This window comes from Momordica charantia (genome assembly GCF_013281855.1).
Source record: "Momordica charantia cultivar OHB3-1 chromosome 9 unlocalized genomic scaffold, Mcharantia_2.0 BLBB01000009.1, whole genome shotgun sequence".
Lineage (NCBI taxonomy): Eukaryota > Viridiplantae > Streptophyta > Magnoliopsida > Cucurbitales > Cucurbitaceae > Momordica > Momordica charantia.
Window position 1 is genome coordinate 15,423,552 of NW_028275167.1, and position 17,541 is coordinate 15,441,092.

The following is a 17,541-nucleotide window of genomic DNA, read 5'->3' on the forward strand; positions in this document are numbered from 1 at the left end:
ATCGGACCCCCCGGAAACCAGGGATCGTGCCACACAAAACAAAGCCGACCATCCCCAAGAACAGTACGCACCAGAGGACGGAGTGAATCCCGGACACCCAGAATATCCCGCCAACACCAGGAAAACCGAGGCGAAGGCTGGACAGTCCAAATACAAGAACCCCGTAAAGCATAAGCCTTCACCCAAGCGACCCACAACGACCCAGCATGCATGAGAAGAAGCCAGAGCAACTTCATAATAGCAACACAATCCCACAAGGACAAGTGGCGAACACCCAGCCCCCCTCCCTAAGAGGAAGACAAACCTCAGACCAAGCCACCTTCGCCCCAGAGGACCCACCCTCACAACCCTTCCACAAAAACAAGCGAAGAATACGCTCCACCTCATGCACCAGCCGGGCTGGAAGAACAAAAACACTGGGCCAGTAAACCTGAAAAATCTGAAGCACCGAGCGAATGAGCTGCAAACGACCAGCAAAAGAAAGCACATGAGCCGACCAACTCCGAATACGAGCACTAATCTTCTCCAACAAAGGCTTACAATCTCGAAAAGACAACCAACGAGAAAGGAGCGGAACGCCAAGATACCGCACCGGGAGAGTTGCCACCGAAAACCCCAAGAAAGAAGCCAACCCCTGCACCTCCTCAAGAGGAAGACCGGCCCCAAAAAAAAAGCTCTTACGAGTATTAGCAACAAGAGCCGACAACGCCTCAAACTCCACCAAAGAATCCCGAATAAAGGAAAGAGAACCAACATCCCCATGCGAAAAAATCATTAAGTCATTAGCAAAACACAGGTGAGTCAAACCAATCCGATCACACTTCGGATGATATCGAAAACCCCGCCGGCGGGCGATTAAGCATACGTGACAACACTTCCATGGCCATAACAAAAAGATAAGGGGAAATAGGGTCCCCTTGACGGAGCCCACAGCGACCAGGAAAATAACCCTCAAGCGAACCATTCAGAAAAATAGAGAACATAGGAGAGCCGGGGTCCCAATGGCCAGTAACAGACCAAACAAGAAATCCCAATGCACCGAGTCATACGCCTTCTGAAGATCCATTGTTTTGTTGGTAGTTAATTAATCAAATTCAAATATTAACTAAATAAATACATAAATAATTAACAATTAATTATTTATCTTTTAATTAAAACTATATATTTGAATTATATTAAAAAAAAACTATCACTTGTATAACCATAGTTTTAATATGAATCCAATTCATATTACTTATTTGAATCCTATTCAAACATTTATCTCATAATATAAAGTATTAATTTTGAATCTTTATCCAAAATTAATATACGTTTATATATAATGTATCGATATACAATATATACATTCCCTTATATAATTTGAACATGTCAAATTATTTCATAATTGTTGATTCTCGTTTTACCCGTTGTGAGCTAGCAAGGGGACTTAATGACCTGCAGATCACACTAGTGCTCGTAAGTCTAGCTGGGTCAAACTATTGTTTTACCCCTGAGTTACATCTTACTCCTTAAATACTACTGCTCCTCTAATGAACAACCTAGTTATGGTCCGACCAAGAATCGGAACACCCTCTCAGGCCAGTGAGAGGGTGGGACCCATTATTCAAGTCCCGGAGTAGGCATTTAAGATAACACTCATAAACTTCGCTAAAGTCGAGGAGGATTGAATTCCATCTTGTGAAGTTATGTTCACAGCTCACCACTCAATATCGTCACCAAAATGGTAGGAATGTTTAGTCGGCAACTCGGGCCACTCTCACCCATACAGATTAAAGGACAAGCCTTCACGAACAGGAGTCCATTACTCACTCAGGATTGAGAATGAATTGTGTGGTCATCATATGAAATAGCAATCTGTTAGTCAACAGCGTTAAATCTAAAGATTAACTATTTCGCAGTCCGGTCTTATACCAACTCATTATATAGGATACCCCCACTCGTATGTCTCCACACGAATGATCAGGATCGGGTCGTCTGTAACATTTCCAAAGCGAGTCATATCCATAGTGTTGCCAAGAGATAAGGTACCCAGCCTTATCCATATACTATTGACCGCTTATGTTATTCTCGAGACATTATCCTACTTGTATATCAAGGGAATATCAAATATATACCTAGTATATATACTGTCTCGGTTACATAATAATAACCTTGGATGTTTAGTTTATTGGATTTGGACAATGTAATGCTAAGAATTCAACAACAAATTGATTGAATATAACTTTTTTTTTACATAAATCCAAACTACGAGTTTAGGGCAACACACCCAACAAACTCCCACTTGAACTAAACTCTAGTGGGGTGTACAAAATCATAAAGCAAAGAGACAAATACATTAAACTATGGCATACATTATACCCATTACATTTCTCCCACTTGCCCTAGACTAATTGTACAATGCTCAAAGACCTAGACTCTCTAGATGGCCATAAAACACTTTAGTTGTGACCGCCTTCGTAAAAGGATCAGCAATGTTGTGCTTTGAAGCGATCTTTGTGATGATCACATCCCCTCGTTGCACTGTCTCCCATATTAGTTTGTACTTTCTTTTGATGTGTTTGCCTCTCTTATGACTTCGAGTTTCTTTAGAATTTTCCACAGCGCCACTGTTATCACAATAAAGTGTGATTCGCAAGTTCATGTTTGGAACGACTTCCAAATCGGTTAAGAACTTCTAAAGCCAAACCGCTTCTTTTGTTTCTTCACAAGCTGCAACGTACTCAGCCTCCATGGTGGAGTCTGTGATGCATCCATGTTTGAGGCTTCCCCAAACTACTGCTCCTCCGTTAAGAGTCAAGACTGACCCCGATGTGAATTTTCTAAAATCCTTGTCTGTTTTGAAGTCAGAGTCAGTATATCCTGTTAGGATCAAATCTTTAGAGTCATACACGAGCTTGTAGTCCCTCGTTCTCCTAAGATACTTGAGGATTCCCTTAACAGCAGTCCAGTGATCATATCTTGGGTTGGATTGATACTTACTGATCATCCCTATAATGCATAGCAAATGTCAGGCCTAGTACATAGCATAGCTACATTAAGCTGCCCACTGATGAAGCATAGGGTATGCGTCTCATATCCTCAACTTCTTGAGGTGTCTTAGGACATTATTCATTAACAGATAAATTTCATGCTAGTACATGGATAAGGCCGGTACCTTATCCTGGCAACACTATGGATCGGCCCACTTTGTAAACGTTACAAACCACTCGATCCAGGTCGTTCGTGTGGAAACATGCAAGTAGGAGTATCCTATATAATGAGTTTGTATAAGACCAGACCGCAAAATAGTCAATTTTTAGATGTAACAACGTTAACTAACAAATTGCTATTTCTTAGAATGACCAGGCAACTCATTCTCAATCTTGAGTGAGTTATGGATTTCTACCCCTCAGGACTCGTCTTTTGATCTGTATGGGTGAGAGTGGCTCGAGTCGCCGACTCAATATTCCTACCATTTTGGGGACGAGACCGACTGAGGAGCTGGAAACATAACTTCACAAGATGAAATTCACTTCTCCCCGACTTTAGGCAGTAGATGAGTGTTCTCTTAAATGCTTACTCCGGGACTTGAACAAGTGGCCTCACCCTCTCACTGGCCCGAGAGGGACTTCCAGTTATTGGTCGGACCATAACCCGGTTGTTCACTAGAGGAGTAGTGGTATTTAAGAAGTAAGATGTAACTGAGGGGTAAAACGGTAATTTGACCCAGCTTGAGTTACGAGCACTCGTGAATGATTGACTTGTCATTAATGGTCGTATATCCATGGAAACGAAAACATTCTGCAGTGAGAAGAGTGGGTCTTTAGTTGAGTGACTCGTAGTTAACGAATGTTGATTAACTTGGTCGATGAGTTTGACCGATTAATCTCACATTGTTGGAGCTTCTAATCTGTAGGTCCATTAGGTCCCATTGTTACCTCATAACGGGTAAAATGAGGATCAAGTTTTTGAAAAAATTTAAAATGTTCAAATTACTCAAGGGATTATATGTATAGTGATACATTATAATATATAGTAGTTAATTCTAATTAAAACCATGTATTATGAGAGAAATTATTTGAATGAGATTCAAATAAAATTAATATGAATATGATTCATATTAAAAATATAGGTTAAAAATAATGTGCATAAGAGGTACATTACAACTATAGGATATATGAGAGAAATGCTATAGAGTATGATTCTATTTTTGTAATAAATAATTAAGTTTTAATTATTATTTGATTTATATATATATATTAATTGTTAATTAGATTAATAATTAATTATTATTTATTAAGTGATATGATTAAATAAATATATATATATATATATTACTTATTATTATTTATTAATAATATTAATATATATAATTATAATTACTATATAACTCCCCTACAAAAATGCAACGGAGTGGGGACTTACCCCACGTCACAATTTTTTTGGTTTTTGTTTTTGCAGAAAGGTTCTGTTAAGAACAGAACAGGCACTTTCAAGCATTCCTCTCAATAACACTCTCTCAATTCTCCCTCATGTTCCAAACTGACGCTCCCACAAGCAAGATCGTCACACCCTGATGATAGTAAGGAAGATCGTTTGGTGGTGTTAGGAGGATTCATTGAAGAAGAGTTCTTCAAAGGTAAAGGGAATCCTTTTCTTTCCCCTGTATTTCATTTTTGCACATTTTGTTTTGTTTCTCAAAATTTATGAATGAAAATCATCGCTTCCGTTGCGGGATTCACATCTCATCAGACTATTCCTCCATTGAATCAAGACAATCTTGACTAAATGTTAATACCATAATAACTCTTATTCCTATAGCCTTTAGTTATCGTTTGGTTTGGTCAAGAATATACTAACTCTTAGTAATTCTTGTAAGTGTGACCTTCCACTTTCAGACTTCTAAGATTAGGATCAATATGCTCCCGAAATTGGAAAGTCAAGATTGAAAACGAATCTAAGAAATCCTATCCTTTTAGGAGTTCGAGGTGTTTCGAATCCTATAATACCACCCTCCGATTGGTAAGGTCGCACCAGGGCAAACATGCAGGCGCATTATAGGACTCTCATGGTGCTACCTAATGGAAGAGATCGTAGGATTTTGTTGACACTAATCCTTCACCCACTTACTATGAACTACTTCCCGTATTCACCTTGTTCATAACCCATGCAAACGCTCTTCGAAGGGAGGCCGCTCCCAGAGCGGCATGAAGCCAAGCATGGATCTCACGTTGTGAACTCTTAGGGACGCTAGAGCTAATAGTACGTTACTAATCTCCAGCTGAAGTGTTCTAGACGGTTTAGGGTATACTTTCACTTAGGCATATATTTAGGCTAAATAAACATATCCTAAGTCTAGGTGTTTGATCCAAATATAACTCTAATATTGGATTTAAACCTATGATATCTAGGTGATGAACCAATTTTATTACCTCACACCACTCACGCATGCTCATGAAATTGGTTAACACAACTCAAGAACCGATTCAATCTCCAGGTAGGGGGTGTTCTATAAACTGTCAACTTAAATACCCCCAGCCTTAGACAAGATTTTATCTGGTGAGTGTTCTTGTTTTACCAGTTTATGAGTTAACGACCTAGTTTTGCCTATGAAAACTTTGCATTGGCCATTTAACCCTAAGTGAGCATGAATATTATCTTTTTTATGGATTTTAATGTCTATCTCTTTTATAACACTTATAAACAATAGGCATCCTCCATAACCATACATTCAAATCATAATTTGAACTTATCATGCATACTATACATTATAGTTACTTATAACATATCTAATGCATGATACATGCTTAATCTTATGCTGGGATTTTAAATCTAAGTGGCATACATTATGCACATTCAAGATAAAACATTTAATTCATACATCATAATGCATAATTAAATCAATAATGAAATTAGACCGGTTTTGGCATCCTTACAGCTAAATTAAACTAAATTATTACAAAAACAATTTTATAGAAGCTTGAATCAGCCTTGAACCCCTTCAAACCGGACCAAAACACATTGCAAGAATTCGAAACGAACCTCCAAGAACCAAAACCGGCTTGAAACAGCACGAACTGGACCGAAAGGGAGGAAAATCGAACCGGGTCGAAATCTTTGTCGCAAATGGGTCTGAAGCTAATTTTCAGCCTTTCTCTCTTCCAAATTAACCAAATTACATCTTAATTGCAACTCTAAAGACTCGGGAGAAAATTACAAATAAAAGGACATAATTACAGGCAAAATTAAGAGGATTGCCAAAACCGTAATATATCCAATTTAATTCAACCACAACATTCATCTTTTTCCTTGGACACAAATGATTGTGGTATAATGGATCCAGTGGCAGGCCCATTAGCCTTCGGCTCATTAAATTTTGTGCTTAAGGACTCCTTTAAGAATGAATTAATGCTCAGATCACCATTATCTTTAATATTCCCCTCAATCTCCTCAATTAAATCCCCCAAATATGCTCCAATATTAATCGGATTTTCCGTTTCTATCCATTATCCCTTATTAGCTCGGACGTTATCAGTAATTAATGCGTCCCTTAACTCCCGCTTGCCATTATTACCATCATCGGAGGAGGTCGTCGGAGACACCGCCCGAGGGACTGCACTCCGTCATTCATAGCTGCTACCCTCATCTAGTGAGCTCTATTGTTCCTCCTCGTTGCTCAGATCTGTCCAAGACCCCATTCCTCTGCCTTTCCGCCCTCTGCCTCGACTCCTTTGTCGGTCGTCTCTTTCAAAAGCGTGTCTCCTAGATTTCCTCTAAAAAGGGTTTTCCCTCAACCACGATCTGAGTTGAGATCCTTCCTCGTCAAGGTGTTCAAGACAATCCTTAAGGACATGATCCAACTTTCCGCAGCCATAGCAAAAATCCGGGAGCTTCTTATACGTTATATGAATCCACCACTCATCTGCCATCGAGCCAACCTTAACAAATACACCTCGACAAAGCGGTTTGGTCACATCAATGGAAACCTTCGTTCGAAGGGAATGTCCCCAACATAAACCATCCTCGTCACAATCTAACTTCTCAAACTTGCCAATGGTATTCCCTAAAGCTTTTGCCAGCTCCTTAGAGAAACTTGCAACAAGAAGGTCATGAAGGTGAATCCAAAAAGAGACAAAACGAAATTCCAACTCACCAATACTCGCATTAGCCCACATCTCCTCCAATGAAAGAATCCCTTTATCAAAAAACCATGGTCCCTCATTCACCACCTTCCTCTTGTCCCTTAAATTCCTGAATTGGCAGACAAAAACATTCCTTCCAACATCCTTAATCCTCACCTCATCTATACCCCAAATTCGAGGGATCATAGTACGAAAGATTTCACCATGAGTAGTGCGTGTTGTTAGGATCTTGCAAGCAAACTATTAAGCATATGACTATCACAATGGGAAATCACATTATCCCCTATTTCGACTTGACTCCCTTTTTCATCCTCCGTTAATTTCAACCTTTCCACATCACGACCGAGCGATTCTACCATTGATTAGGCCAACCTGCAAACTAAGAAAAAACCAAGTTACCTCACCCACAAAGCAGAGAGTATAACACCCCTGCCCAGAAAATGACCCACTGCCGGCCACCGCCCTTCTATAGATACTCCCAAAGTAAAGAGAACCCAATGCTTATTGAACTCCTAATTTTAATAATTGAGTTGAATTTTGATATATACATATATTGAACTCGTAATTTTGACAATTGAGTTGCATTGTGATATATACATGTATTGACATCCTAGTTTTGATGTTTTTTGAATTGGTATTTACATGTATTGACCTTCTAATTTTATTAATTCAGTTGCATAGTGATATATACATGTATTTCTAAATTTAATAATTCTTCTATTGGTATATACATTTATCGACCTTCTAATTTTGATAATTGAGTTGCATAATGATATATACATGTACTGCCCTTCTAAGTTTAATAATTCTTTAATTGGTATATACATTTATTGACATTCGGTTTTTCATAATTCATCAAATGTTTAAAAGGATAACACAAAGTTTGATGAAGAGAATAAGGGTGAATGATGATTTCACAAACGAAGAGAATAGAAATAATTCAACGTCGAAAAAATATTCAGAAACTTAATTTGATAATGATACGCGCTCAAATAAGTCTGCACAATCTATTGTTGCAAAAAGAGAAGATGGAGCTTAGAAGAAGATACTGTAGAACAATGACAGAATGATGAGATGTGAGACAGTAGAACCATGACAAATCTAACTGGAATTCAAAATAAAATAATTAAAATAATTAACTTAAAGTTCCGTTAATGTAGGAAAAACAATTTGAATTCAAAACAAAGTTTATTGGGTGGTTGAATATAACAAAACAAACATGGAAAAGGGTATTGTTGGAAAATCACCATATTTTGTAAAACTCTGAAATACCCTTCAACAATTTGTCCAAAATTTAAAACTAATGACTATTTTTTAAAGGGAATTTTAGGTGGGTGGCTCAATTTTGGCAATCATTTTAACAATATCCATTTGTTTTTAATTTTGCAAAATTGTCTAAAGGATATTTTAGGAATTTTAAAAAATATAATGATTTTCCAACGATACCCTTTCAATGTTTTTTGGAAGTTCCTTATATTCAACCATGTAGAAAACTTGATTTTGAATTTAAATTGTGTTTTCCTACATTCAACGGATTTTAAGTTAATTATTTTAATTCTTTTGTTTTGAATTTCAATTAATTTAAACGATCCGTCATTGTTCTACGGTATCCCATCTCGTCCTTCTACTATTGTTCTACTGTACCTCCTTGTTCTAAGCTTCCTCTTCTCTCTCTACAACAACGAATTGTGTATTAATCATAATTCTATATGGTGGTACGTGGGACGAAAAAAATGTGTACAACAATTCAACATCTCTCAACTGTTAGTTTGAAAGAACTCTATGTTGTCCCACCTTATTGGAGGCATTGGGAAGAACATTCATTTAACAGACGGGAAAAAGTTGCATTCATATTGTTGGTTAAGAATGATAGTGATAAATCTCTTATTATTAGACTAGCTGAAGATAGGGATGTCACATGGTTTTTAACTATGCTGTCGAATGAGTTGGGGAGAGAGTATTGCATTGTCATCGATACTCATACCAACTCCATAAGTGGGAGTAGGACACCATTCCGAACGAATGTAAATATCAACATTTACTGTAGCTATGAGAGTGCGATACAAATGTAGTCGACACTAGATAACATTATTGTAGATACTCCCATTACACCATGAATGGGAGTGGGACATCAGTACACACCACATCTCGCCATAAACGCAAGGAATTCATTCTGTCATTCGCATAAAAGTTGATTGAGAAAAATCTAAGTAATGTATATATATTTATTGATACTGTAGTTTTGCTGTATATGTGTATATTTACCAAATGTTATCGTGCAAGAACGTATGTGTACATGCAGTATACAGTCCATGAGATTGACGCCGGAGGCAAATACTTTTTTTATGAGTTTAGATGGGATGGTGTGAGGGCGCGTGAAGTAAAGAATATGGGAGAAGATGGAGATGCTCCTAAACCCAACTTTTCTGATTAAGTCAAAGGTAAGACTTAAATTTTCCGATTTACCTAGTAATAATCATATTTACCATTTCATTTGGAAATTTAAGATTTTAGAGGGATAAATTTCAAAATCTACCTCAACACATTTATAACAAATTTTTTCCTAAATCTAATTTCAAATTTTGATTATCAATTTTAAATTATTTTTAAGTTAATTATTTTAATTTCATTCATTTTTTATTAGATATAGTTGATTCCTAACATTAAAGTTGGTTGTTTTTGCTATTTGTTAAAAATCCTAAATCTCTAAAAGTATGCCTATATACCTAATTGGTTATAAGGATATATTTGTCTCAAGATTATTAATAATAAAATCATTAAAATGTGTTATTAATTTTAGTCATACCGTTGTTCAAAGTGGGTTTGGCACCCACCTAAAGTAGCAAAATTCCGCAAAAAGAAGAATCTTAGGCTCAATGAGCCCATAATTTTCATCTGGCCCGGCCCAAGGTGCAGACTCTTGTAGTGTGTTGTCTGATGCAGGTCGTTGAAAATTTTGGTTGTACCGTAGAAGACGAAGTGGCCATGGAAACTCTGCTGAAAGCTCGACTAGCCCTAGTCTTCTCGATCCTCGCTCATGTCTCCTTACTGACCTCCGCTTCTTCTCACCAGCTTCAGATCCTCAACGCAGAGAAAAGAGTAAAATTCCAATCTCTTATTTACTTTGATGAGCTCGAATTCTTTATTGTTTGATTTTAAGTTTTGTTTTGGAGGCGCTAATTTCCTTATCTAAAATTTAGTCCGCTCCAGGATTTGACATCTGTTTGTTTCTTAGCAAATTCCAATTGAGGGGTAAAATAAATTAAACGAACAAAGGGAAGTAGTGATTAGCTTAGATATGGATGTAATATTTAAATTAGACTGCGGAATAAATAATTTCGGCACTCTGGTTCCAATTTTTGAGTTTTCAGAAATGCATGCTCGAATTGTTTCCCTTAATATGTCCTTTGATGTTGTTTTCGATATGCTAAACTGTGGCCATTATTTATGCAGATTGACTTGACTTCTCATATCGTGAGGGTTTTCCTTACATTGAAGGTAATTTCTCTCTGTTTTTATCTGATTGGATACCCCCAGACCAGAACTCCCTCTTGACTTGTAAATGCTTTATTTCACATGCATCTTACTGTATTTTGTTTCTTATTTTATTTTATTTTTAAGGTGGAAAATGTTGGAACCTTGCCGGCTTCAGATGTCCTTCTTGCTTTTCCGCCAACAGAATTTGATCATCTGGCAGTAGTTAAGGCTGCTATTGCTACTGGAAAAAAGAAGAAAAGATCTTATGTTCCCCTTGATGTAAAACCAATTGAGCTACTTGATGCACCTAATGGAGCTAAAGGTTTCTCTATATCATTGCTCGATCCATTAAGCCCTGGGGCAACTGCAACCTTTGAAGTCCTTTATATGTCTACGCATACTCTTAAACCTTTTCCAGAAGAGATTAGCCAATCTGAACCTCAGTTGGTCTATTACCATGATACTGCATTTGTATTGTCACCCTATCATATTAAACAGCAGTCAACTTTTATTAAGACCCCAAGCACTAAGGTGGAATCATTTACAAAACTGGAACCCACTAACCGTATCAGCAAAGAAATTAGATACGGACCGTATGAAGATCGCCCTCCTTATTCATTTTTACCCATAATGTTACATTTTGAGAATAATTATCCATTTGCTGTTGTTGAGGAACTTGTGCGTGAAGTTGAAATATCACACTGGGGCAGCATTCAGGTTACTGAGCATTACAAATTGGCTCACACCGGTGCTCGACACAAGGGTGTTTTTTCAAGGTAAGAATTTATCTAATTGCATAATACTTTAATGTGATTACCCTTTTGAAAGCTATGAAATGTTTGTATGCCTTGTCCTTACTTTCTTTTGTCTGACTGTTCTGCCACCAAATTGTGTGGTCATCATTCATTTTACGATATAGAATGGGAAAACATGGTAACTTCTTGTTCTTACTAGCCATTTATGATAATAATGTACCTTCCCTAACCCTCATGCTTTTTTGCTATCAATTCCATTTGATTGGTCTATTCTATTCTTGTTGATAATGTTTTTTTTTCAGGGTTGAATATCAATCTAAACCATCTCGTAGCGGTGTTTCTTCATTCCGACATCTACTTGCAAGATTACCCCCTAAAGTTCATTCTGTTTACTACCGAGATGAAATAGGAAATATATCGTCATCGCATTTGCGCACAGATTTTCAGAAGGTGACCCTGACCTTGCTGTATTTTAAAATTTTCTTGCTGTAGGAGTAGGATGATGTTAGGAACTTATGCAGTATATATATCTTATCACCATTTTAAAATAGAATGTTGGATCAATACGTTTCGTGATTTAGCTAGGCTGAAACTTTATAGTTTTCAATAACTAGGGATTGGTGAAAAAAGGTTCTGTTATTAAGTGATTACATGTTCCATGGTTTGACATAAGATGATATTACATATTAGGATTGAGAATAATGTTTGCTGGGAAATGCCAACGTGAGCACAACTTGTTAAGGCATCTACTCCTTCCATTAAGGTTGGAGGTTCAAATCTCCACCCTTATACTCAAAATAAAGTTTGTTAGGAAGTCACTTGGTTGGCCTAGTAGTCATTGAGCCAATGAAAAAGTAAAGAAATTTGAGGGAATATGTTCAAATCATGGTGGCCACTTACCTAGGATTTAAAATCCTACTAGTTTCCTTAGCAACCAATATTGTAGGGTGAGGTAATAGTCCTGTGAGATTAATTGAGGTGCGTGCAAACTTGTCCGGACACGCAAATATCAAAAAGGAAAAACTTTGCTAGAAGTTTTGGTTCAACAAGTTTCTTCAATTGTGTATTACAAGTAATGATTTGGGCCTTTCATTTTGTAATAGACACAGGTTTATGGAGGAATTAGAAATCAGGAGTGCAAGTCTCTTGGAATGAGATTAGTGAGAATGAGAATAGAAGTTCTGATACAGTCTTTAAATTTATTTGCCAAAAGCAGAATGGAGAAATAACCATTACAATTATTTATTATTGTTCGTTAGAAAATCAAGTTCAATTGGTATTAGACCAATAAAAGGATTCGCACCATTCACGCCTTTAAATCATTTTACTTCCTAAGGAGCTAAGGAGCTTACAAATTACGGCATACATAATGGAAATCTAACGTCACGTGAATCTTACACCTATAATAGCTGAATAAACAAATTTTTAAAATCGTTTGAAACATCAACAAATTTTTAAAATCGTTTGAAACATCAACAAATTTTTAAAATCGTTTGAAACATCTTGGTTTTCTTTCCCCATGTAATTTAACTTGAAGAATTTTGTGTTTCGCAGTCTGAACTTGAAATTGAACCACGGTATCCTTTGTTTGGTGGATGGAAAGCTACTTTTGTCATTGGTTATGGGCTACCATTGCAAGATTTCCTTTTCGAGTCACCTGATGGGAGAAGGTACCTCAACTTCAGCTTTGGTTGTCCTCTTACTGATACTGTGGTTGACAAGTTGACCATGAAGGTGGGTTTAGCTCTGTGACCACATATTCTTCCTTTATCTGATATTCATTCATGTGTTACTTGTATGATAGTGTCCCGACCCGGATAAATGACTTGTTACCTGTTCTCCAGGTTGTTTTACCCGAGGGATCCACAGGCCCTTTTGCTGTGGTTCCTTTCCAAGTGGAGCAACACCTAGAGGTAACTGTTTCTAAAAATTTGTTGTAGAAGTATGACTGATATGACCATTTAGTATTGACCTAAGAAGTACTGACATTTCAGTTTGGTAACTTATGCATGTTTGACACGTTTTTGAAACTCTGACACTCTAACATGTATTGGACACATATTGGACACTTCTTACCCTAATAGATATGTGTCATACGTACATAGTGAATATGGATCCCGAACTTGTTAAGCTTGTGTCAAACATTTTATGTAATATAGGATAAAATAATAAATTTTGAGAGTGAAATCAAACTTATTCTTTTTGCATATAAATGCATAAGTTTATTGACATTGAATTTCCTTGGTAAATAATATATCTTTAGGAAATGTATATTTTAATATATGTATCATTTTCCTAGATTTTAAAAAATTGACATGTCACGTCTCGTGTCAGTATATATGCTTCTTAGGTATTGACTATTGAATTGTCTTTGGCATTTACTGTTGAGCTGTGCATGGAAATATATCTGTTTCCTTTTACTTACTACGCCATGACGTTAAACCAAAAGTTTATCTTGATCTTTGCAGAAGAAGTACTCGTATCTGGATGTCGTGGGAAGGACCGTGGTTGTGCTAGAAAAGAAAAACGTAGTACCTGAACGTAACGCTGCTTTCCAGGTAAGCTGCAAAATATAGCTGTATTTTAATCTGTGAATGTGAAGTACTATAGTCATTTGAAATAACTTCGTTTATTGTTGGTTCAGATTATGTTTTCTCCTTCCTTTTTGTCGGTATTACATATTTTTATATGATTTTTATTATCTTTTGGCAGGTCTATTACAGTTTCAACCCAATTTTCATGCTGGCTGAGCCACTGATGTTGGTGTCTGCATTCTTCTTCTTTTTCGTGGCTTGTGTGGCTTATTTACACATTGATCTTTCCATTAGCAAGATGCAGTGATTCATAATTGCCAATGCCAAAGGTCCGTTTTCACTTCCTTAGAAGCCAATTTTAAATTTCATTAATATAATTATTCAATGTTTGTTGGTGCATTTTTATTGACTTAATAAGCTTGCTGAAAAATCATATGCCCCACCAATGACATAGGTTAGATGAAGTTTCGAGTGATTTTTATGATTGTGAAACTTGTTTTATTACGGTTCAAATCAATTTTTGAGAAATGTATGTTTTAGTATATTTTTTCAATTTAGTCCCCTATTATTTAAAAATTTTAAATTCTGTCTCTTAGGTTTCAACACTTTTCAATTGCACCTATTCTATTTATTTCTTTAAATCTCACTCAATTCACTTGGTATCATGCTTATGTAAACTTACCTTAAGTTACACTTAGACATCCATTAATGGAAAAGATACGAAAAATGTTGAAACATAAAATATTTTTAAACAAAACCTTTTCTTTGGTTGGCCGAGGTTTGTTCTTGTGGATAGAGAGAAACAATAAAATTTTTAAAGGGTTGGAAAGATCTTGGAACGAGGTTTAGTCTCTTATTATATTTCATGTTTCTCTTTGGGCTTCGGTTGTTAAGAATTTTTGTACTTGTTCGTTAGGTCTTATTTTATTAGATTTAACCCTTTCTAAGTTGGTTCCTTTTGTTGTGTTTTTATTTTATTTTTTGTGTACCCCTTGTGTATTCTTTCATTTTGGTACCAAAAATATCGACCTATTTTATAGAGACTAACACATATTTTGATTACAACGTTTGGGTATATGATCAAAGTACTTGATTAAATTTGTAAAGAAAAAAGTTTCTTAAAAAATACTATTTTTAAGAATCGTTCAAAATTTCTAATCTCACTCCTTTCTTATTTTCAGGGGACAGCGGAGTAGTGAGGGGAAAAATTACCTTGTAGAAAATTTTGGATTCCATTATTGGGCCGATATTCCTTCTGTTGGGCCGAAAGCCCAATCATCTCCCTTATCATTAGGACTATATAATTCAACTCACTGTTTGCGGAAAATATGTTTTTGGATTTTAAATTTAGCCTCAGATTTCTAAATCACCTTTATAGACAGATTTTTCATACATAACACAACTATTTTCTATAATTCTTTCTCAAATTTTCATTTTCTACAACTAAGAATACCAAATTTCACTTCATAGTCAATAACAAAACCTTTCAAAAAAAGAAAAAAAAATCACTTAATAGTTTCAATGATGATAAAATTGTACTTGATATCACATGTTCTATAGTTATTCCTCTATCAAAAGAGCCTGTTTATAATTATGTAATTAACTTTTTAGTTATTTCGATATAAAAAAAAAAACTTATCGGTTATTTCCATTTCCTAGAGAGGGCTCAAAGCAATTGTGTTTACTGGATATACAAAAGGTAAACAATTATAACTCATATAAAGCCTAAATATATCCTGTATTCAAACAAATGCAGTGGTACTTGTCAAAAAAAAGTTTTGGGCTTTAGGTAATTGACCAAAACTGTATTCAAACAAATGCAAAAAAAAAAAAAAAAGATGATATCCTGAGTAGCGGTACATACATGACGTCTATTTTATGCCTCCTATATTACTTTAGCATGTAATTTGTCAATTTTACCCCTTATATATTAGTGATTCACATCATTCTCTCTATCCTACATAAACCGAAATTCTAGCTATTTTGAATCATGTTTTGAACTTAATTAAAAATAAAATATTCTCTCCCTACCCAACATAAACCAAAATTTTAGAAACTAGATTTTGATGAAAAATAGTGACCGGATCTTTTTGTTCCCCGCTATAATTATAGTGGGTGATGTTAAAATCAAATCTTCTCTCTCTACTCAACATAAACAAAAATTTTAGAAACTAGATTTTGATGGAGAATGACTTAATGTATAGGTAATTTAAGGCTTGGTAACGTCCCGGTTTCTTGTTCCCGTTTCTTCACTTTTAATGAAGAAAAATGAATTGTATGGCTCTAACATCCTATGTTTCCAAATAAAAAGAAATAAGAAACAAAGTTAGTTGCAAAATATTTAGATTTCTAAAAAAAAATCGAAAACGAGAAACAAAAACGAGAACGTTATCAAACAAGCCCTTAGTGACTGGAAGATCCTTTGGCTCATGGCTTCTGATTGTTCTCTACGTTTTGATCATTGTGATTATATTGTAAGTTAATCTTGTTCCTAACGCTGTTGGGCTATATTTTAGAACGTTATCAAACTATTACCCTAGCACTGTTTTGCATTCATATTTATACAAACCATTACACTGTTGGGCTATATTTTAGAACCTAACTATAATTACTAACACCTCATCACAAACCTACCAATACCAAGATGTACAAGTAAATATGGTGACAATATCCGAACCCAAATGTATGAAACATATTGAATTAACGTGAACATCAAAATATTCAGTCATTTATCATAATATTGAGTCCATACCAGTCTCAATACAAACATCCGTGGAGTAAGAGATGTCTCAGCCTACATATACACGAATTAGTCACACATATATGTAAATTTAAATATATATCCTGTGTGTAGATCATACGACAATCTCCTCCTCACTATCCAGTAATATTGTGCATAATTTCCTCCCTTTTGTTCTTGAAGGAGTTACTCCGCTGTAGCCTTTGGCTTGCGCATCTGCCTAATGTTGTTTTAGTTTTGACCATATCTGAGAGAAACCAAAAGGATATTGTGTAGGTTGTAATCTAAACACAATAATATTCCCCGAAATAAAGATTATTGAGTTAAAATAAATATTTTGTGCACATGTAATCTAAACACAATAAATCTCGTGGGTCCTACGTGCTATAGAGATTACACGGGGCTCAACCATCGGTGATTGATGCTGAAGAACAGAAAAGCTACTTCGGTCCCAAAATTTATCGAAAAATCGATTATCACTCACCTCTAATTCTGCAGGTCTTGGTCGTAGAATAGTGGAGCATATTAAAAACTACGAAGGTGCAAACACCCGTTCTGTCGTTACATATGCTACATGCAAATCTACATTCAAGGTAGTGGAGAGCAAATACCCGTTCTAGATAGTTGCAATTGACATCTCTGTTTGGGGATAGAAACCAAATTGCCACGTGGAGGACAGCGATTCGTTGCGAGGGGAGATGCCTCCAAACCATGTCTCATGCAGCTCTACGTCGGAACCCTCCGAGATAGATGACTTCACCATTATCTCCAACATTAAGTTATCAATACGAGTAAAAACGTCCGGGTTCAATCTGCTCAAACCCGACAGTTCCGATCTTAACTCCAACCATGGTAACCGCTTGTTCTAACCCCTGTCAAAGCCTAAACCTATAAATAGAGGGTCTCATTTCACC

The 17,541-nt window shown here is 36.0% G+C and overlaps 2 protein-coding genes across 2 annotated transcripts in view; one reads left to right on the top strand and one right to left on the bottom strand.

Annotated features, from left to right (window-relative positions):
- Nucleotides 1-17,541, bottom strand: part of LOC148209060 (uncharacterized) — an 80,613-nt gene that overhangs the window by 14,516 nt on the left and 48,556 nt on the right.
- On the top strand, nucleotides 10,044-15,253 carry LOC111024130 (Ribophorin I). The gene is made up of 9 exons (XM_022301741.1): nucleotides 10,044-10,220; nucleotides 10,575-10,619; nucleotides 10,743-11,374; nucleotides 11,656-11,803; nucleotides 12,908-13,087; nucleotides 13,198-13,266; nucleotides 13,822-13,911; nucleotides 14,066-14,216; nucleotides 15,069-15,253. Exons 1-8 carry the CDS (start codon nucleotides 10,059-10,061, stop codon nucleotides 14,192-14,194), a joined length of 1,455 nt encoding a protein of 484 aa, XP_022157433.1. The 5' UTR covers nucleotides 10,044-10,058; the 3' UTR covers nucleotides 14,195-14,216; nucleotides 15,069-15,253.

Coding starts and splice junctions, on each gene's coding strand:
- LOC111024130 (XM_022301741.1), top strand. CDS start 10,059: ATGCAGGTCGTTGAAAATTTTGGTTGTACCGTAGAAGACGAAGTGGCC. Junction 13,088..13,197: donor TTGACAAGTTGACCATGAAG/GTGGGTTTAGCT, acceptor CCTGTTCTCCAG/GTTGTTTTACCCGAGGGATC. Junction 13,912..14,065: donor AACGTAACGCTGCTTTCCAG/GTAAGCTGCAAA, acceptor ATCTTTTGGCAG/GTCTATTACAGTTTCAACCC.